The sequence below is a fragment of the Ursus americanus genome, chromosome 3 (genome assembly GCF_024610735.1).
Source record: "Ursus americanus isolate L20-20 chromosome 3, mUrsAme1.1.p, whole genome shotgun sequence".
Taxonomy (NCBI): Eukaryota; Metazoa; Chordata; class Mammalia; order Carnivora; family Ursidae; genus Ursus; species Ursus americanus.
The window spans coordinates 49,583,229-49,600,994 of NC_142129.1; the positions used below are offsets into that span (position 1 = coordinate 49,583,229).

Below are 17,766 nucleotides of genomic sequence, written 5' to 3' on the forward strand. Positions count from 1 at the left end.
CGCTGCGGCAGTGGCCCTGCTCCCAAGGCCCCCAGGGCTCTGGGTGGTGGCAGCATGGCAGGTCGTAACTGCAGCGGTGGCCCCACCCTTTGAAAGGTGAAGGCAGTCTTCCCCCCTGGGCCTGTGTAGTCTGGGCCTGTGGTGGGAAGGGCAGCCCTGAGATCTCTGAATCAACTTCCAGCTCATTCTTCCCTTTTCTTGAATGATAACGCATGTTTGCTGCTGGAGAGCTCGGTGGTCCCGTCCTGTAGAATACCTGCAGTTCGGTTCCATTTTCTCCCCTCCACATCAGGCAGCATTTCTGCTGGTATAATCCCATGTTTATTCCTGGCTTCTGCTGAACTAGATTTAAATTTAAATATGTAAGATTTGGAAGGACAAGAGTTGTTAAAAAGAAGGGCAGGCATGAAAGAAAAGCATAACACTGACCACTTGCTATGGGTTCAACCCTATTACAGAGCTAGACAGAGTTCCAGGAGGATCTGACATCTCTTAAATGAAAAATGGATTCTGCAGAGTGTGAGTCGTGTTAGTCAGGAAAAAATGGACCCAGAGTTCTTTTTAACATGTTTATTTTTGTAACAAATTATTTTTATAACTTACACAGTACAAAAACTTCATGGCATTACATAAATTCCCTATGTGACCACACAAAAGAGGTCTTATCCTTGTAGGTAGAAGAAAACTTCTAGAGAAAAAGATTTATAGAGGAACATTCACCACCAGTTTGTTAGCCAGAATACTTTAATAGAAGTGGAAGAATTTGGAGCTGAGAGAGGAAAATTATAGCTGGTCTGAGATGAAGAAGGTGAAGGAATGCAAATGTAATGTAAATGGAAGGCAAGTTAGAGATGAATGATTTCTTTTTCTTTTAGATCCCATGCCAAAAGGCTACGAGCAATATTATGGCTTCACAGAGTTTGCATTGGAATTAAATGAAATGGACCCATTGTCCAAGTCTTTATTACCACCTACTGACACTCGATTTAGACCAGACCAAAGGTAAGCACTTTTTAAAAGATCTTAATCTCCAGAGATGTAAAATTCCTTATGAAAAGTCTTACTAACAACTCCCAGACCACCAGAGGCACCCGAGAGAGACAGTGTCATCTGCAGTAGGGGCCTCAGGGGGCCTTGAAGCAGTCATGTCATGGAAGGAACGGAGCCCAGCTTAATTCTGCATGTGGCCTGACCTTATTTCTATTGAAATATCCCCAAAAAGTGTTTAAGAGTTTTCTTGCATACAATGATACAGAACTTACTGTGTCTCTGAAAAAGTGAAAAGCACCCAGCTCCCTTACCCCTCAGATTTACAGTATTTTAGTGCATAAAAATCTAACTTCTGATCCTTTGCTGGCAATGAGCTGTGTAAACTTTCTTTCTTTCTTTTTTTTTTTTTTAAGATATTATTTATTTATTTGACAGAGACAGAGACAGCCAGCGAGAGAGGGAACACAAGCAGGGGAAGTGGGAGAGGAAGAAGCAGGCTCATAGCAGAGGAGCCTGATGTGGGGCTCGATCCCATCATGCCGGGGTCACGCCCTGAGCCGATGGCAGACGCTTAATAGCTGTGCCACCCAGGCGCCCCATTTTTTTTTTTAAGATTTTATTTATTTATTTGACAGAGATAGAGACAGCCAGCGAGAGAGGGAGAGCTGTGTAAACTTTCTTAGTCTCAGTTTCCTATTCTGTAAAATAGAAATTATTATCTCTGCGCTTGGGCCTAATTTAAGACTCAAAACCCAGAAAGGAAAGAAAAATTATATATTTGACTTTATTTAAGGAAAAAAAAAACCCCTTCTTCATGGCAAAGTAAAATACACACACATACACACACACGCACACACACATACCTGTACATATTTTTTATATCTTTATATATTTTTTATATTTTATATATGTATATATACATATACCCAGAATTAAATAAATAAATGACAAACTGAGAAATCTATATTTGCAACTCATTTCATTAATTGGTTCCAGAAATCAAGATGAACCTATTAAAAAAATGGACATAGGAAAATGAACTGTTCACAAAATAGGAAATGCCGCTCTCTCTTAGACATATGAAAAGATGCTCAGTCTAAAAGAAATGCGTATTTTTAGAAACACGTTGACACACTAATTCTTAACCTACCAGGTAGCAAAGATTCAACAGTCTGACGTGCTCTGAGGCTCCCGGGAAGGGCGTGCTGAGGAAGCAGGTGGGATAGAAACAGGGACGAAAGGGACAAATTCCTTTTTATAGATATAATTTTTGAACCATGTATGTATCACCAATTCCACAAATAACATCTTCCCTAACTACCGCAAAATACTGTTTTTAGGGTTGGAGAGGGCTCTTATGGACAGGGAAGCGTATTGATCTCCAGTTCTAGTAGTCACGATGACAATCTTTTCTTGGAATTTGTGTTGCGTTATTTTCCCCCTTACTGCCCCAGGTTCCTCGAAGAAGGGAACATAGAAGAAGCTGAAATACAAAAGCAGAGGATCGAACAGCTGCAGAGAGAAAGGCGGCGGGTCTTAGAAGAAAACTGCGTGGAGCACCAGCCGCGGTTTTTCAGGTGCGCGCGCACATCACGTGGGTCCTGGGCTGACGGGGACTGGCGACCCTGGAGGCTTGTGTATGCAGAGAGGGAACAGGGGCGTCCCCTCCCCAAATGCGAGCGTTCTTGGTGTCTTTCTTGCTCCAGAGTGCTAAAACCTCTCCTCTGAAACATGGAACGTGCAAGTGGTCTAATGCTTGTTTTGCAGAAGTTCCAAAACACTTCAGTTTGGATTTGGAACATTTATTATTCATTTTAGAATAACTTGCTGTTACAGATCTTGTCAAAAGTAGACTTAAGGATTTAGAAGGGGCATTAGAGGTCATCAGCCCTTCACCCCCTCTTTCATATGAACTGAGAAGAGAAACAGAGGCCCGGGAACATAGAAGATCTGCAGAGGGTCCCAGTGAAATGTCCTGGACTGGGGCCTGGCCCTCTTGCCTACATGCTAAGGCTCTGTACGGTTTTAGGGGCTTTTTTGTTTGTTCATTAAAAAAAAAAAAAAAAAAAAAAAAAAAAAAAAAAAAAAGCATTGAACCAGGTCCACGTAGAAAAGCGGCAGATTCTTGCCCTACCCATTCCACCCCAGTCTTACTTTCAGAGCAGCCAGGGTTTTGTTGTCTGGGGGGTTTTGGGGGGGGGGGGTATCGTGTTTTAATGGACAACAGGAATTAGCTACTAATCTAGCAGCAGCAACAGCAATAAAGTGTGTATTCCAGAACGGCAAAATAGCACCAAGTAATGTTTTATCCCCAAAATATAATGCTTTTTTCCCCTAGAGTCAATGTGGATTTTGTCAGATCCCTTCTGATCATTTCCACAAACTCAGGTTACAAGCAGATGAAGATCATTCAACTAGCCAGAGTTTCATCCCAAAATATTCATAACTTTGTTTAAATATTTTATTTTTATTTTTATTCAATTATTTTCAATTAGCCAACATATAATGTTCAATGATTCATTGGTTGCATTTAAATATTTTAAAAACAAGACACCTCAAACTATTTTTTTAAAAGGCAAGAGATAGATAAATAGATTTTTTTTTTTAAGATTTTATTTATTTCTCTGACAGAGAGGGAACACAAGCAGGGGCAAAGGGAAAGGGAGAAGCAGGCTCCCTGCAGAGCAAAGAGCCTGACGCAGGGCTCCATCCCAGGACCCTGGGATCACGACCTGAGCCAAAGGCAGATGATTTTTTTTTTTTTTAAGATTTTATTTATTTATTTGACAGAGATAGAGACAGCCAGCGAAAGAGGGAACACAAGCAGGGGCAGTGGGAGAGGAAGAAGCAGGCTCCCAGCGGAGGAGCCTGATGTGGGGCTCGATCCCAGAACGCCGGGATCACGCCCTGAGCCAAAGGCAGACGCTTAACGACTGAGCCACCCAGGCGCCCCCTAGATAAATGGATAGATGAACAGAGTGATCCATTGATTAACTGATCAACTGATAGATATACACATATACCCTTAAGTAGGCCAATTCTTTTTTCTCTTTCATAAATCATCTGGTGTCATTTTTAAACAAGGGAAATCTACATTTATAAAGATGTTCACTGCAGTATTTTTTAGGATCATTAAAACTTGTGGGTAACTAAGCTGTCTCCAGAACTAGGTAGGAATATTCATCAGTTAGACCTAATGTGAAAGCATCAAAAATGAGTTCACAGGGGCACCCGGGTGGCTCAGTTGGTTAAGCGTCTGCCTTCGGCTCAGGTCAAGATCCCGGAGTCCCAGGAACGAGTCCCACATCGGCCCCCTCCTCAGCAGGGAGTCTGCTTCTCCCTCTGACCCTCCCCCATCTCATTCTCTCTTTCTCAGATAAAAAATAAAATCTTTTTTAAGAAATGACTTCACAAAATCTGTGGAGCTCTATGGGAAATTAATTAACATTTAAATGCAAAATATAAAACATTACGTAGGCTTTTGTTGTGATCATCTAGAATGGAACAAAAAAAGACCGAACACGGTTGCAGCCAGGTGGCCATGCCTCTTTTTCCTCTGCATTGTCTGTGAAATTATCAGAGTATCGGATGTGGCAAATAAAGAGCTGGAGGAAAGGCAAGAATCCTCAGCACTAGTGGTCCTGGCAGACGTGCCCGAGAAGCACATGGGAACAAGGAAAGCGTCAGCGGGAATTCCAAGTGGAAACTACAGTTGGGACAGAGCCGGGCTCCTCTGTGTCGTAATAAAGTGTCTGACAGGCAGATGGGCTCATTTTAGACACATCCCTTTAATAGAAGAGGGAAACAGTGTGACAAAAATCTATGTCCCCGAGAGCTTGGGACTCTCCACTTTTGCTTCTAAAACATCTGAAATATCGGACAAAATTGCAAATGCACACACTCTTTGACAGAGCAGTTCTACTTACAGGAATTTTCAGTGTAACTGCACTCACGCGTATACAAAATTACATATTGTTGTATGTCTATCATATTATTATTTACATATGTCCGTGATAGCTAGAGATTAAAAACGACCTCCTAAAGGCTCAGCAGCAGGGCACCTGCTACATTGTGGTCCATTTCTACAATGGAATATCATGCAACTGTTTAAAAAAGAAATCAGGATTCCCCATGGCCAGAGTCACCAAACTTTTCCTATAAAAGACGAATGGTAAATATCGTTAGCTTTGCAGGCCGTAAGGTCTTAGTGGTAATTACCCAAGCCCACTGTGCAGCGTAACAGCAGCTATAGACGATAGTTAAGCAAACGGGCATGGCGGTGCCCCAATAAAAAGGGATTAAGATGAAAGGGGGTCTACTATAAATAAGTCACAGGGATGACAAACACAGCACAGGGAACATAGTCAATATTATAATACCGTGTGGTGGCAGATGGTGACTACACTTTTTGTGGTGAGCACTGATATAATGACATATACAGAATTGTTCGATCAAGAATGTTGTACACCTAAAACTAATATAACACTGTATGTTAATTATGCTTCAATTTAAAAAAAAAAAGAATACAAAGATAGGCAGAAGGCAGGATGTGGCCCTTGGGCTATGGTTTGCTGACCTTATTGTGACAATGGAAAATGATCTCCAGTAGATCCTGTTATGTCAAAAACTCAAGGGGGAGGATGCCATACAGGGCTGTCATGGTGTAAAAAATGGGAGGGGGTGGAGTGTGTACGTGTGAGAACGCATGCTCACGACGCATGCTCACGACGCATGCTCACGACGCATGCTCACGACGCATGCTCACGACGCATGCTCACGACGCATGCTCACACATGCATGAAAGTTCTCTGAAAGAATGAAGCTTATAAGATTGTTGCTTCTGAAGAAAAAGGACTGGCAGTCTGGGAGATAGGAACAGAAGGAAAGCTCTCCATCCTTCTGGACCTTTTACATTTTTATCTATTTCATATATTATCTATTCAAAGAAGAGTGAACCAAGGCTGTTCTCTCCTGACTTTTATGTCTTCCAATTCCTTTTGTTTTTCACGCTAACTTATAACTTGATGTGAACAACCTGGTCGGTTTGTAGCTTCCACACAGTCACACCCAAGGTGGTGGCCGCATGCCAGCCGTGTATGACAGATTCTTCCTTGTCCATGCTTCTCTCAGAAGCACCCTTTTTCACAGCCTCTAAGTTTGAGAAGCCGAAGTCAGGAGTAACAAAATGGTTTCTGGGCTTCCTCCTCCCTCAGTCCCCGTATGAGACTGTCACAGATATTGAATGCACGTGAGAATGACAGCCAGGCCCGGGGTGGGGAGAAGAAAAGAGGGAAAGGGAAAGAGTGAATATGACAATATTTTCAATAGCCTTCAAGAAATTCTTTTATCTTTCACAGGAAATCCAGCGATGACTCCTGGGTGAGCAATGGCACCTATTTGGAACTTAGAAAAGATCTTGGTTTTTCCAAACTGGACCATCCTGTCTTATGGTGAAAAAGGAAAAAAGATTGATACACCCTTATACTTCTCCCGTGTTTGCTTTCTGAAGCCACAAACCTGTGTCTATGTGTTTAAAAGAAATTTAGAGTGATCACCTGTGCTTAGCTTAGCATTGTAAGTATTTAAGTATGTATTTTCTTCAATAGGTTTCTTTACAATTTCAAATGTTGTCATGATTGTTTATATGAATGTAGAACACCTTGATATTTCATTTTCTATATAAACTATTTAATAAAAACGAAAGATTGAATGTTAACGTGTGGGTTAAAAAAGCAGCTTTAACACTAATTTTCCAAAGGTTAGGAAAATTCAAATTAAATTCATGCCTTATAAAATTGTGTTGGAGAAAAAAATTTCTCTCTCCCAGGTGCGTTAAGAACTACGAATACCCAGGGTTACTCACTCATGCGTAAGCTACCCAAGTTTAATTTGGTAGCTCAGATCTCTTTTTGCCTCCAACAGCTCTTGACTTGCTCATCCAGAACAATTCTGCTGGTGCTGGAGTCTGAAGAATGTTTGCATTTGCATTTTGGTGGTTGGGAGGCTGGCATAAGATTACTGGAATGTATGTTTCTATATCAGATAGATATGGCACCTTCCTGAAATGGAGGAAGCATTTGGGCTCATCCCTCCCTAGGGGTGTGTTGCCTTATGTGCAAAGGTGTACCCTGTTACTCACAGAAATTGTCCTCCATCTGGGAAATTCCCATTAATTAAATGCTCCTATGGCATCCCAGAGACACAGAAATTTCTCCTTAGTGAGAACCGAACTCTTGACAAGTTAAACTGTTTTCTGCTTCCCACTCCCATCCCTAGGTTCCCCACCCTTCACCATAGCTCTGCTGAGTATGGACTGTGCCAGGTTAGCGTAAAACATACCGTGCATTCTACACAACAGTTTGACTTTCTAAAAGTTTGGCAAAATAACTGATTATTTTAAATAACAAGTTTTTCTTAAATACTGTTTTGGTATTTTCTACCTCTTAATAACACCATATTTTAGATCTTGTATAAAAAGTTCGACCATCTGCCTTATAGACAAATGTAGAGAATTGATGTTCTTCCTTTGTGTTGTGTTCTGATAGAGCGTTGTCTTATCTCTTTCCTACACTTTCTTCTGACTCATTTCACTCTTGTGAGTTTTGCAGCAGTTTTAAATAATACAGATTGTAACTACTAAAAGGGGAAACTTTGTCTTTTTAAATATGGTACTTTAAAGTACAATACTACAATTTGTGCAGTAGTTGAAGTGTGTTATCAAAGTAATGCCAACTTCTGCCCAGATTAGATTAAAACCAAAGCCCAATTTTTGAGCCTTTTACTCTCACGTCCATAACAGTCCTATGGAATAGCGAGTATAATGGTGTAGTAAAAAGAGTTCTCCAGAAAACACTTACAGATATTTAAATAATTTCAGAGCGTGTAGAATTCTATGAGTGAAAAGTAGAATAACTAATGGGGGAAAAAAGAACGCATGATTATTTTCAGTGTCACACCAAATGACCCAGTAGTTGGACAGCATCGCATTTTCAAAATGGACAGTTATTTAAAGTGGGTCAGTAGCCTTTTGGAATCTGCAAGTGATTAGCATTTGAAAACAATAAATGGCTCATTAAATATTACATTCATTCCTTCCATATCAAGAAGTCAAGATGAGTACAGTGTGAATATCATTTCCATTTCTAAGCAGTTTAGATGACACAGTCAAATTCTTTGGTATGTGCTTTGTTCTTTTCTTTTCAAGCGTGTATCCAAATTCTCCTCGCAGACAGGAAGAAGCCAGCTGTAGATTTAAGGATACTCAAGGGAAACCAAATCTAGTTTTCACATTATGAAGGAAAATGCAGGCTTTTAGCAGTGTTGACTTCTAATAGGCCTCCTCCGGAAGCTGGCTCAAACAAGACAAAGAAACAAAGAAAAAAACTCACCACAACAAAACCAAGACAAGCAGCCTGAACGGCTGTAGCTTTGTCGTACAGCATCTGGAAGTTTTCTAATTGTCCCACTGCTGTTACTTCAGTTGACCTTATGCTTTATTTTGGAATCACAAGGCTAAATGGACCAAATGCCGCCTTCCTAGTCATCTTATTTGAGATGGAAATGGAGATAAATTAGAGTAGGATGCAGAACTGTATGCAAATTTAAAAAGCTACTTGTCAGTACCAGCCCTCTATAGGACGTTTCTGAAATTTAAACAGCTCAGTAATGCATCCTGTTACAATAGTCTTAAAACTACCTTGAGGGGGAAATGGCTTCTTTTTTCCTTCAGTCCCTATTCTCAAAAGCTCATTTGTAACTAGCTCAAGGGCATTTTCTATTTTTAAGACAACCCCCCCCCCAGAAATTTGGCATTCTTTGGGAAGAATGGACATAGAATTTAACTTTCTGGACTTTGAAAATCCCAATTCAATAATTGCGATCACCACGCCATCTGAGATATGTCCTCTAACCTCCATTTTCTTCCTGATTATTCTATCCTGAATTGATGGTGAATCACATATATATTCCTGGAAACGGGACTCTGTGCAGTCGACCACCTTGTACTTCACACGTTTCTGTGGCCACTATCGATTACCCCAAGCTGCAGGAGATCATTCTGGAAGAGTCCAGCAGCCTCCAGTGTGGCCTGGTAGCAGATCCCTTCCCAGTGCAGGCCCCAGAGCAGAGGCTGGTATTTCCCTGAGTCAAATGTTATCAGAATCCCAGTGCGGCTCTCCGTGCCCTTTACCTCCCAGGAGTCAGGCTGGTTCCCGTAGTAACTGAACAGCCAGAGTTCACTTTAGGACAACAGTCCAGTTCTCCCTCAAGTCCCTGGAGCACCCCAGTAGCCCACAGTCTTTGTGTGCTTCCCGTGGGACTCCCGGGAAGAGAAAAACACACAAGCTAAAAAAAATCTATTAATGTTTACTTCATGTGAACTGCTGCTTTTCTCATATTCTACTTTTAATTACTTCCAGTAAATCACTTGCTTGGGCTTCAAGGACTGTCTCCCTCATCTATATTTTCCAGATTTATGATGAGTGGTCTTGTTCTACCATAAACAGTGTCAACACTAAAAAAAAAAAAAAAAAGAGTTAAGTTTTTATTTGGCTATTGAACCTTGTTGTAGGCCTACCACATATTCAATGAGTTATATTATGCCCTCAAGCTATCATAGAATTTTCTCCGACCTTTTAGTTATGAGTAGGAGCAATAAAGTTGTACTTATGATGTTAGGAACAATAGTTCCAGTGTATTGGCATAATTTATTCGAATGTCTTTAATTTTGATATTAACATCGGCATAAATCTATTTTTGCTACCAGATGATAGCTATTTTCATGCGCTCGACTTCCCTCTGCATTGTATAAATCTGTTACTTGGTGTTAGTCTTTATTTTTCTGTGTTGGAAATATTTATCACATGAGTATCTGTAAATCATGACAGAAAATGCAAACCATTTCCTGAGACTTTTGTTTTGGGTTATGCAATGATAAGTTGCTAATTTATTTTATTCATGATGATTTTATCTTCCTCCATTACCCTCAGAGGATACTATTTTTTTTTAAAAGGATGTCTGTAAATCTATCTAGCTGTGTATAAGATTATTTTCTGTTTAAATCCCACCCTTCCATCCATATACCCCATTCTCCCCAAAAAGTTCGTACTAATTTGTTTATCCCCCTCATGTAGCTAGTTGATGGTGAATAAACAACACGGAAAAAGGGCCACCTTTGTCTTTGTTTTTCCAGGTTAATGGGTATTAGTGACTGCTCAAGGGGAGTGGAATGCTAAGCTAGGCTCTTTTGAGGAAGAAACATGCCTGGTTATCCAAAGTGATAGAGATTTGAAATAAGAAAAGCCTGGGACATAAACTGGGAAGACATAAAGTTGCCAAACTACAAATGTAGGTCCCTCAGCCCTTAGGAGGTGCACCTGGAGCCCCAGACAGCCCCCAAGGAATGCCGTGAGTTTGCCCCATCATACTGTGGAAAGAGGATGTTGTGTGTGCCCTAACATGAAAGAGGAAAATGCTGACTGCTCATACCAATTTAATGGCCCTTATGAATGACTGAGTCATCTCCTCCTCCCACATGCAAGTTACGTCCTTTGCAATGCCAGGAACACTCTTAGCCTTCACTAAAGACCCATCTGATTTGTTGACATATTTATCATGGTACACAGACACTGGATCGCAGAATTATGTGCATAAACTCACATCTCTGTATCCCTAAAAACACTTAAAGAGACAACCAAAAGCAATTTATAAAACTTGATTGGATCCTGGCTTCAAAGAAAAGAAAAATAAGCTATAAAAGACATTTTGAGGATACTCAGTGAAATTTGCATAGAAACATAATGAAATTCTTGCCAGTTTTCAAAGATGTGTTGTTGATATTGCCTGTTGATCTGAATCAAATCTGCCATCAGAGAAGGACCATTTTCCAACATTATTCAAAATAAAGGGTTATGAACACTAAAGGAAATCTTAACAAGCAACCTCAGACTATCTAACATGTTGGCCATTGCTGAAATGTCTTAAAGCATCCTAAGGTGTCAACTTTGAGGAGGCCATCAAATTTGAAGGTACAGTTCTAGGCCATTGGTTTACAAACTTAGTCATATAATTTTCTAGTCATACTGATGAGGAAACAGAAGGCAAGCTGAGGACAAAGCAGAAGCTGACACCTCGCAACCCCCCACCCCATGGGATATATGTAACATTCCTCAGGCACTCCTGGCTGCCCTAAAGGAAAAACAGATAGAGATCATAATACTGCAAGACAGGAGTCTCTCCCCGTTTACAAAAGCCTTAGCACTTGACAAGAACAAAGCATTTCTGTCAATGGTCTAGCTTCCAGAAGGGAATGTAAATACAATTAAATGTCCTTATAATCTGCAGCCCGTTGACAGATATTTGAAGGGGTCAGAGGGTAATGTTCCTCCAGGAAGCTCCCAACTATCTTTCTGTTAATGCCTCACTAGAGGGGCAAACAACCTTAACTGGACAATGGTAAGGCCTCAGGTGTGCTGTAGGTCCTCTTTACCATATGAAAGTCCTTTTGAAACCTCCCTTTTCCCTTACCTCCCCCAACCCCATAGTATATAATCAGCCGCCCCTCACAACCCGGGGCAGCAGCTCTTTCTGCCCTCGGGTCCTGTCCCTGTGCTTTAATAAGCCACCCTTTTGCACCAAAGATATCTCAAGAATTCTTTCTCGGTCATGGGCTCTGGACCTCACCCCACCAAACCTCACCTATATTCCAAAGTCCCGTCAATACCGGTGGAATACCAGCACGAACGTGATTGATGGCCATCAGAAACCCACAAATCAGGACATCACCGTCCTCCACACCCAGACAAGGGTTTCTTTTCACGGACTTAGGAGTTGGGGTCCCTGCAGGAAACAGATTCTAACTCCGGTAGTTCAAGAGAGGAAAATGAAGGGGCTACTTGCGGGTTTCTCGCAAGGTGAAGGCATATTAGCAACAGCAGGAAGTTGTTACCACCGTCCTGGAAGCAGCTGGAGCTTCAAAGAGGGGGAAGGGCCATCGGAAGCCGTAGTGGAGGGACGTCAGGCCTCTGCTGGAAAATCCAACCCAGAGGAAGGAAGAACTATCCCAATCTCTGTCTCCTCTGGCCTCTGTCCTGGTGGCGGAACCCAGGTAAGCCCAGAACCTTCAGCGCTGCTCTTGGGGCTCAGCCCCCACAGCAGGGAGGGGCGGCGAACAGAAGAACAAGCACCTGGATCTTATATTGACTGAAGGAGTTCATGCTGGTTCATGTCTGGGCTTTCAGAGGAATCTTCAGTAAGTAAATAGGCTTAAGAGCCTTTTTTTTTTTTTCCTTTTGGGGAGATAGAATATGTTAAATGATTTTGGCTCACAGTTATTTTACCTAGGATGAATTATGATTAACTGTGCTTTAAAAAACAAAATGAAAACAAAACAAACCTCTGGTTCTCTGATACGGTTGTCAATTTTTTTTTTTTAAAGATTTTACTTATTTATTCGACAGAGATAGAGACAGCCAACGAGAGAGGGAACACAAGCAGGGGGATTGGGAGAGGAAGAAGCAGGCTCATAGCGGAGGAGCCTGATGTGGGGCTCGATCCCGTAACGCCGGGATCACGCCCTGAGCCAAAGGCAGACACCCAACCGCTGTGCCACCCAGGCGCCCCCGGTTGTCAAATTTTTGATGAGCTAAGGGCAGTCTCTCTTGTTTATTCAATTCCATAATTTAAACAGATACCAGACTAGGAAAGATATATCAACTTTAGCAGTGATTATCAAATTTGAATAATGTGCTGGTGGTAATTTTACACACACACATACACACACTTACACACACGCACACTTCCCAGACAGCCCCACATACTCTGTTCAGCATTTGCTCACCACTGAGCTGGGACACCAACTTCTAATTTTATGATTGTTCTGTGTTGGTAATAACTATGTTTCTTTTCATGAAATGTTGTTATTGCTTTTGTACCATCTTAGAAATGTAAAGATAAGAGCCTTGTCATCTCTTTCCCTGTGACACCTCATGGGTACTCTGAAAGGTGCTTGCATACAGCTGGCAGCCAGCAGCTGCTGTGATGGATTCTTTGAAAAACATTTGCCAAGCCAGGAGTGGTCGCAGACGCTGGGAATACACAGTCTCCACCTTGAGGGGCTTCTGGTCTAGTGGGAAGCCAGTAGGTTGGTCAACAACCAGTGTGGTAAGAAGGCGCTATATAGAGGACACCCAAGTGATGAGGGGAGAGGTGATGGGGCCTCGCGGAGGTACGCTGAGAGGAGGGATAGACCTCAGACAGTGAAGAGAGCAAGAGGGCTTGGTGACAGGGAAGGCTAAGGCTGGGGGTGGGGAGACGTGCCACGTATGACTCTTAGTTCCTCTCCATGCCTGTTAAGCCAAAGCACTGCTTCCCAACTAATATCACAGTGAAATTTTTGATGTGTCACAGTATCTGGGGTTTCCTCAGCCTGGAGTCATGAGGTAAAGGGTGGGGAGTGCTAGCAGACAGCACTGAAGGGACTGAAGAAGGCTAAGCCGCCACCTCCAGTGTCTCCGTCACCCGTATATCCAAACACAGGGAGAGAAAGTGAGGCCCAGCCTGAGAAATCTGAGGGGTTGAGCATTTTTCTAGAAGTGACAAAGCATTACCGGAGCAGAGTGTCCAAATTATCTGAATAGACTAAGTTTTCTTATTTTAATTTTTTATTGTGGTAAAATATACATGAAAATTTACCATTTTAACTATTTGTAAGTGTACAGTTCAGTGGCTTCGAGTGCACTCGCGTTGTTATGGGACCATCGCCACGACCCAGGTTCAGAACTTTCTCATTGTCTCATACTGAAATTCTGTACCCATTTAGACTTAAGTTTTAAACAAAATTGGATCTTGAGTTAGTTTTTTTCTTGCTAATCAATAGGCGAGGGCTCATGCGGGAGACCAGATCAGATAGAGACAAGATGGAAGCACTGTATCTTCCTGACGCGCGAGTTACAGTGTGGGTCACAGTGTCACAACCCCGCTGCGGAGGCCACACCACAGTGCCATTTAGGCCATCCCCATTTAACAGATGAATTCACTGAGGACCAGAAGTTAAGCAACTTGACCCAGCTCTCACAACTAGTCATAACGGTCCAGGGATATGGTGACATACTGCTGACTTGTCCGAATCTAGCTCCTTCTGCTACAGAATGAGATGCAAACAATGTGTCCCCGACATCCTTGTCCCTTCCACATATTAGGAGCTTGTTCTCCAAAGGTTTCATCAGGTCTTTGAAGCTGACACGCAGTTCAGGGATGGGGAGAACCGTGGGATGGGACTTGGGAAACCTGATTCTAGTTAGTGGTGAGACCTTAGGTAAGTAGCTTACCCTCTACAAATCTCATTTAGCCCGACAGCGAGTGGACAGATTATCCTTAAGTTTCTCTCTGTGCTGCCACTTTGCGATCTCAAGAATAGGTGGAACGTTCTCTGGTCGATGGACAGATGTTCATGAACACCAAGCATATGCGGGACACTGTCCCTGCCCTCCAGGGGCTTACCTACAAGCTGCGGAATCTGCTCTAAAGCATTCTTTTCTGTTTTATCCTGAAAGTGGGAACTGTTTGGCTGCATGGAAGAATGACGTCGCATATTCAGAAAAAGCTGTCTGCTTTTGAATCATCATGCTTTTCTGGAATCAAAATTATCCACGAGTGACCAGTAGTCCCGAAGCCTGTTGATAGGGTCCTTTGCCTGCCCACTTTCACCCAGCCAATGATCCAGAATGCAGGAGAGAGAGAAAAAAATTAGGTTTCTGGTCTGGAGCTTAGAGTCTGGTGGGCAGAGGGTGGGGTGGAGACAGGAGCCAGAAACAGACAAATGTGTGTTGTGACACACACGCAAGCGTTGTGGAGACAGACACGCAATTACCATGGGGAGGCAAAGCTCGAGGATATTGCTATTTCATGTTACACGGAGTGGTGAGGGAGGGTTTCACCTGGGCCAGGACTTGAAGGGACTTGAAGGTAGTGCAGAGGAAAAGCAGGAGAACGTTTTGGGTCCTGGGTGGAGCTCAGGAGTGGGTGAGTGCAGGGGGGAGGAGGGGAAGTCCAGACGAGCGCTGGGAGGTATTTGGGGTCAGAGGGCTTTGGTTTCTACTCTGAGTGAAATTTGAGCAGAGGAATGACACGATTTGACTTCTGACTGGGGGAGACTAGGCGGCGCAGGCAAAACCAGGGAGCGCAGACCAGAGTGGTGGCGGTGGTTGGGACCAGGGCAAAAGTAGCAGAGGTTGAGGGAAGCAGTAAGAAACTGGTTGTATTTTGAGGGCAGAATCTGTAAGATTGGCTGGCGAGTTGGATTTGGCCTATACAAGGAGAGAGGTCAAGGACAAATCCAAGTTCATGGCCCGATCTACTAGGAGGATTAAGTTGCCATGACTAAGAGAAGGAACACTGGACAGAGCAGATTTGGGTGTGCTGGTGAAAAACTTAGGTGGTGATTTTTTTTCTAAGAGGTACTCTTAAGGAGGCTGTGTGTGCGGTAAAGGGCAGTGAGGCCAGCTTGGCTTATTCAAACCCTGCACATATGAACGAAGACAAGACTGGCCCTCGGCCATCTGCTGGGAGACATCCTCTGAGCCTTTGGAATATCCCTCCTGCAAAGAGTGGCTTGGTATACCTGGGACCTTGGCCATGCCAGATAGTTTATGCTAAAAATGTGCTTTATAGTGGGGACTTGGGGTAACCCTGTATCAGTAGGACCTGTGGACAGGTCAGAGACTATGTAACTATGGTCAGCCACCCGGGTGCTCCATGCTTGGGGGACCGACCCTGGACTCCCAGGCTTCTGGTTGACAATACTCTGAATATGTTGTCACACGGAGTCGCTGGGATTTGTCCTGTGAGAACCCAGGAGAGGTTTTTTGTTTGTTTGTTTTTTTAAGATTTTATTTATTTATTTGACAGAGACAGCCAGCAAGAGAGGGAACACAAGCAAGGGGAGTGGGAGAGGGAGAAGCAGGCTCCCAGCGGAGGAGCCTGACATGGGGCTCGATCCCAGAACGCCAGGATCACGCCCTGAGCCAGAGGCAGACGCTTAATGACTGTGCCACCCAGGCGCCCCCCTAGGAGAGGTTTTAGACTCCACCATCTCCCACACCCGCACGCTCATGGGGACCCAGTCCTGGCCAGCCTACCTGCGGAGTTCTTCCTGAGCTCCACTGCCCCTGCCTCGGGAGGCCCTTGTCAGTTCCTGCCTGGCAAACAGAGCCCCCGTCTGCCGTCCCAACCCCTTGCCACTCATTCTCTAAGCTGCAAACAGAGTGGTTTTTCTGAACTCTGGTCATATCATTACTCTCTTTGTAATCCTTCTCTACTCAGAACACCTCAGCATGGCGTGTGTGTAACACAGCGATCACAAGCCCAGACTTTGGGGTCCGGGAGGCTAGGGTTTGAGCCCTGGCTCTGCTACTCTGAGCATCTGCTTCCTCAGTTCTAGACTGGAGTTAATCCCCTGGGCAGCTGTGAGGGTCACTGGCTGCTGCCGTTTGCTGAGTGCTTCCTCTGTGTTAGTCACTAGTTCAAGGCTCCTTTAGCATCTGCACTTCACCTAAGAGGAAACTGAGACCCAGGTGAGGTAACGAGCTCACACGCACCGTCTCCTGCCTGATAAAGCCACGATGCAGGTGCTCTTAGCCTCTAAGCCAGCAGTTCTCAGAAAGTGTTCTGGGCATCCCTGCGGGCCCTCAAGACCCACCCAAGGGAAGTGCGAGGCTTCATGTTTGCACCATAATATTAGCACACTATTTGCGTCTTTCACTCTGTTGTCTCATGAGTGTACAGTGGACTTTTCCAGAAGCTCCAAGCCATGAGAATGCAGCAGGTCGATGCAGAAGCAGATATGCCATGTCTAGCTGTCTGCCTCTAAGCCAGACATTAGGGATATTTGCAAAAATGTAAAGCGATGCTGTTCTTCCCTCGGTTTATTTTTTGTTTTGGAAACTGTAGTTCTATTTCATTGAAAGGATGTTTTTATGTAAACATATAGTGGATTTGTTGTTGGTATTTTATTTTATTTTATTTTATTTTATTTTATTTTTTTAAAGATTTTATTTATTTATTTGACAGAGATAGAGACAGCCAGCGAGAGAGGGAACACAAGCAGGGGGAGGGGGAGAGGAACAAGCAGGCTCATAGCAGAGGAGCCCGATGTGGGGCTCAATCCCATAACGCCGGGATCACGCCCTGAGCAGAAGGCAGACGCTTAACCGCTGTGCCACCCAGGCACCCCCGTTGTTGGTATTTTAAATACATTCATATTTCTGAATTTCTCAGTTTGAATTTCTCATACAGTGAACATCCATAGATAACACCTACAGAAATGTAAGCTCCTGGGGAGCACTGTAACTTTTAAGAGCATAAAGGTTTTCTTGAGAGCATAGAGTTTTTAAGAGCCTATTTGGTCTTGAGACCAAATAGTGTGAGAAACAGAGCACAGAATAGATGTCATTGCTTACCCTGGGGTCCAGGGGAGAGTGAGGGTCAACAAATGGCCGTGTTTACTATTTTACGGGGCTCCGTACATGAGTATTAAATGCACCGGCTTCTGACTTCCCTAAACCTTCTCATCACTGCCCAGCGTGCACTGTTCTGTCCTGCTATGCTGAGCTCCATGCAGTCTCGCACCCCTGCACGCTCTGCGTCACATCCACCAGACTCCCAGCTCCCTCCCCCCCGCCAGCCTCAGCTCGAGCACCTACAGCTTTTGGAGGACGGTTCTGTGTTGGACACTCCTGTTCTGACTCCCTGTCCAGGCTCTTTCTGCTGAACCCTGCGGAC

At 43.6% G+C, this 17,766-nt stretch overlaps 1 protein-coding gene across 4 annotated transcripts in view; it reads left to right on the top strand.

Annotated features, from left to right (window-relative positions):
• Positions 1–10,153, top strand: part of OSBPL3 (oxysterol binding protein like 3) — a 257,656-nt gene extending 247,503 nt beyond the window's left edge. For all 4 annotated transcript variants that reach the window (XM_087860961.1, XM_045793008.2, XM_045793012.2 and 1 more), the window contains 3 exons: positions 876–1,002; positions 2,445–2,567; positions 6,348–10,153. In XM_087860961.1, coding sequence (XP_087717087.1) covers positions 876–1,002; positions 2,445–2,567; positions 6,348–6,444 — 347 coding nt within the window. In that variant the 3' untranslated portion in view covers positions 6,445–10,153. The remainder of the gene's footprint in view (positions 1–875; positions 1,003–2,444; positions 2,568–6,347) is intronic.
• Positions 10,154–17,766: the final 7,613 nt, after the last annotated feature.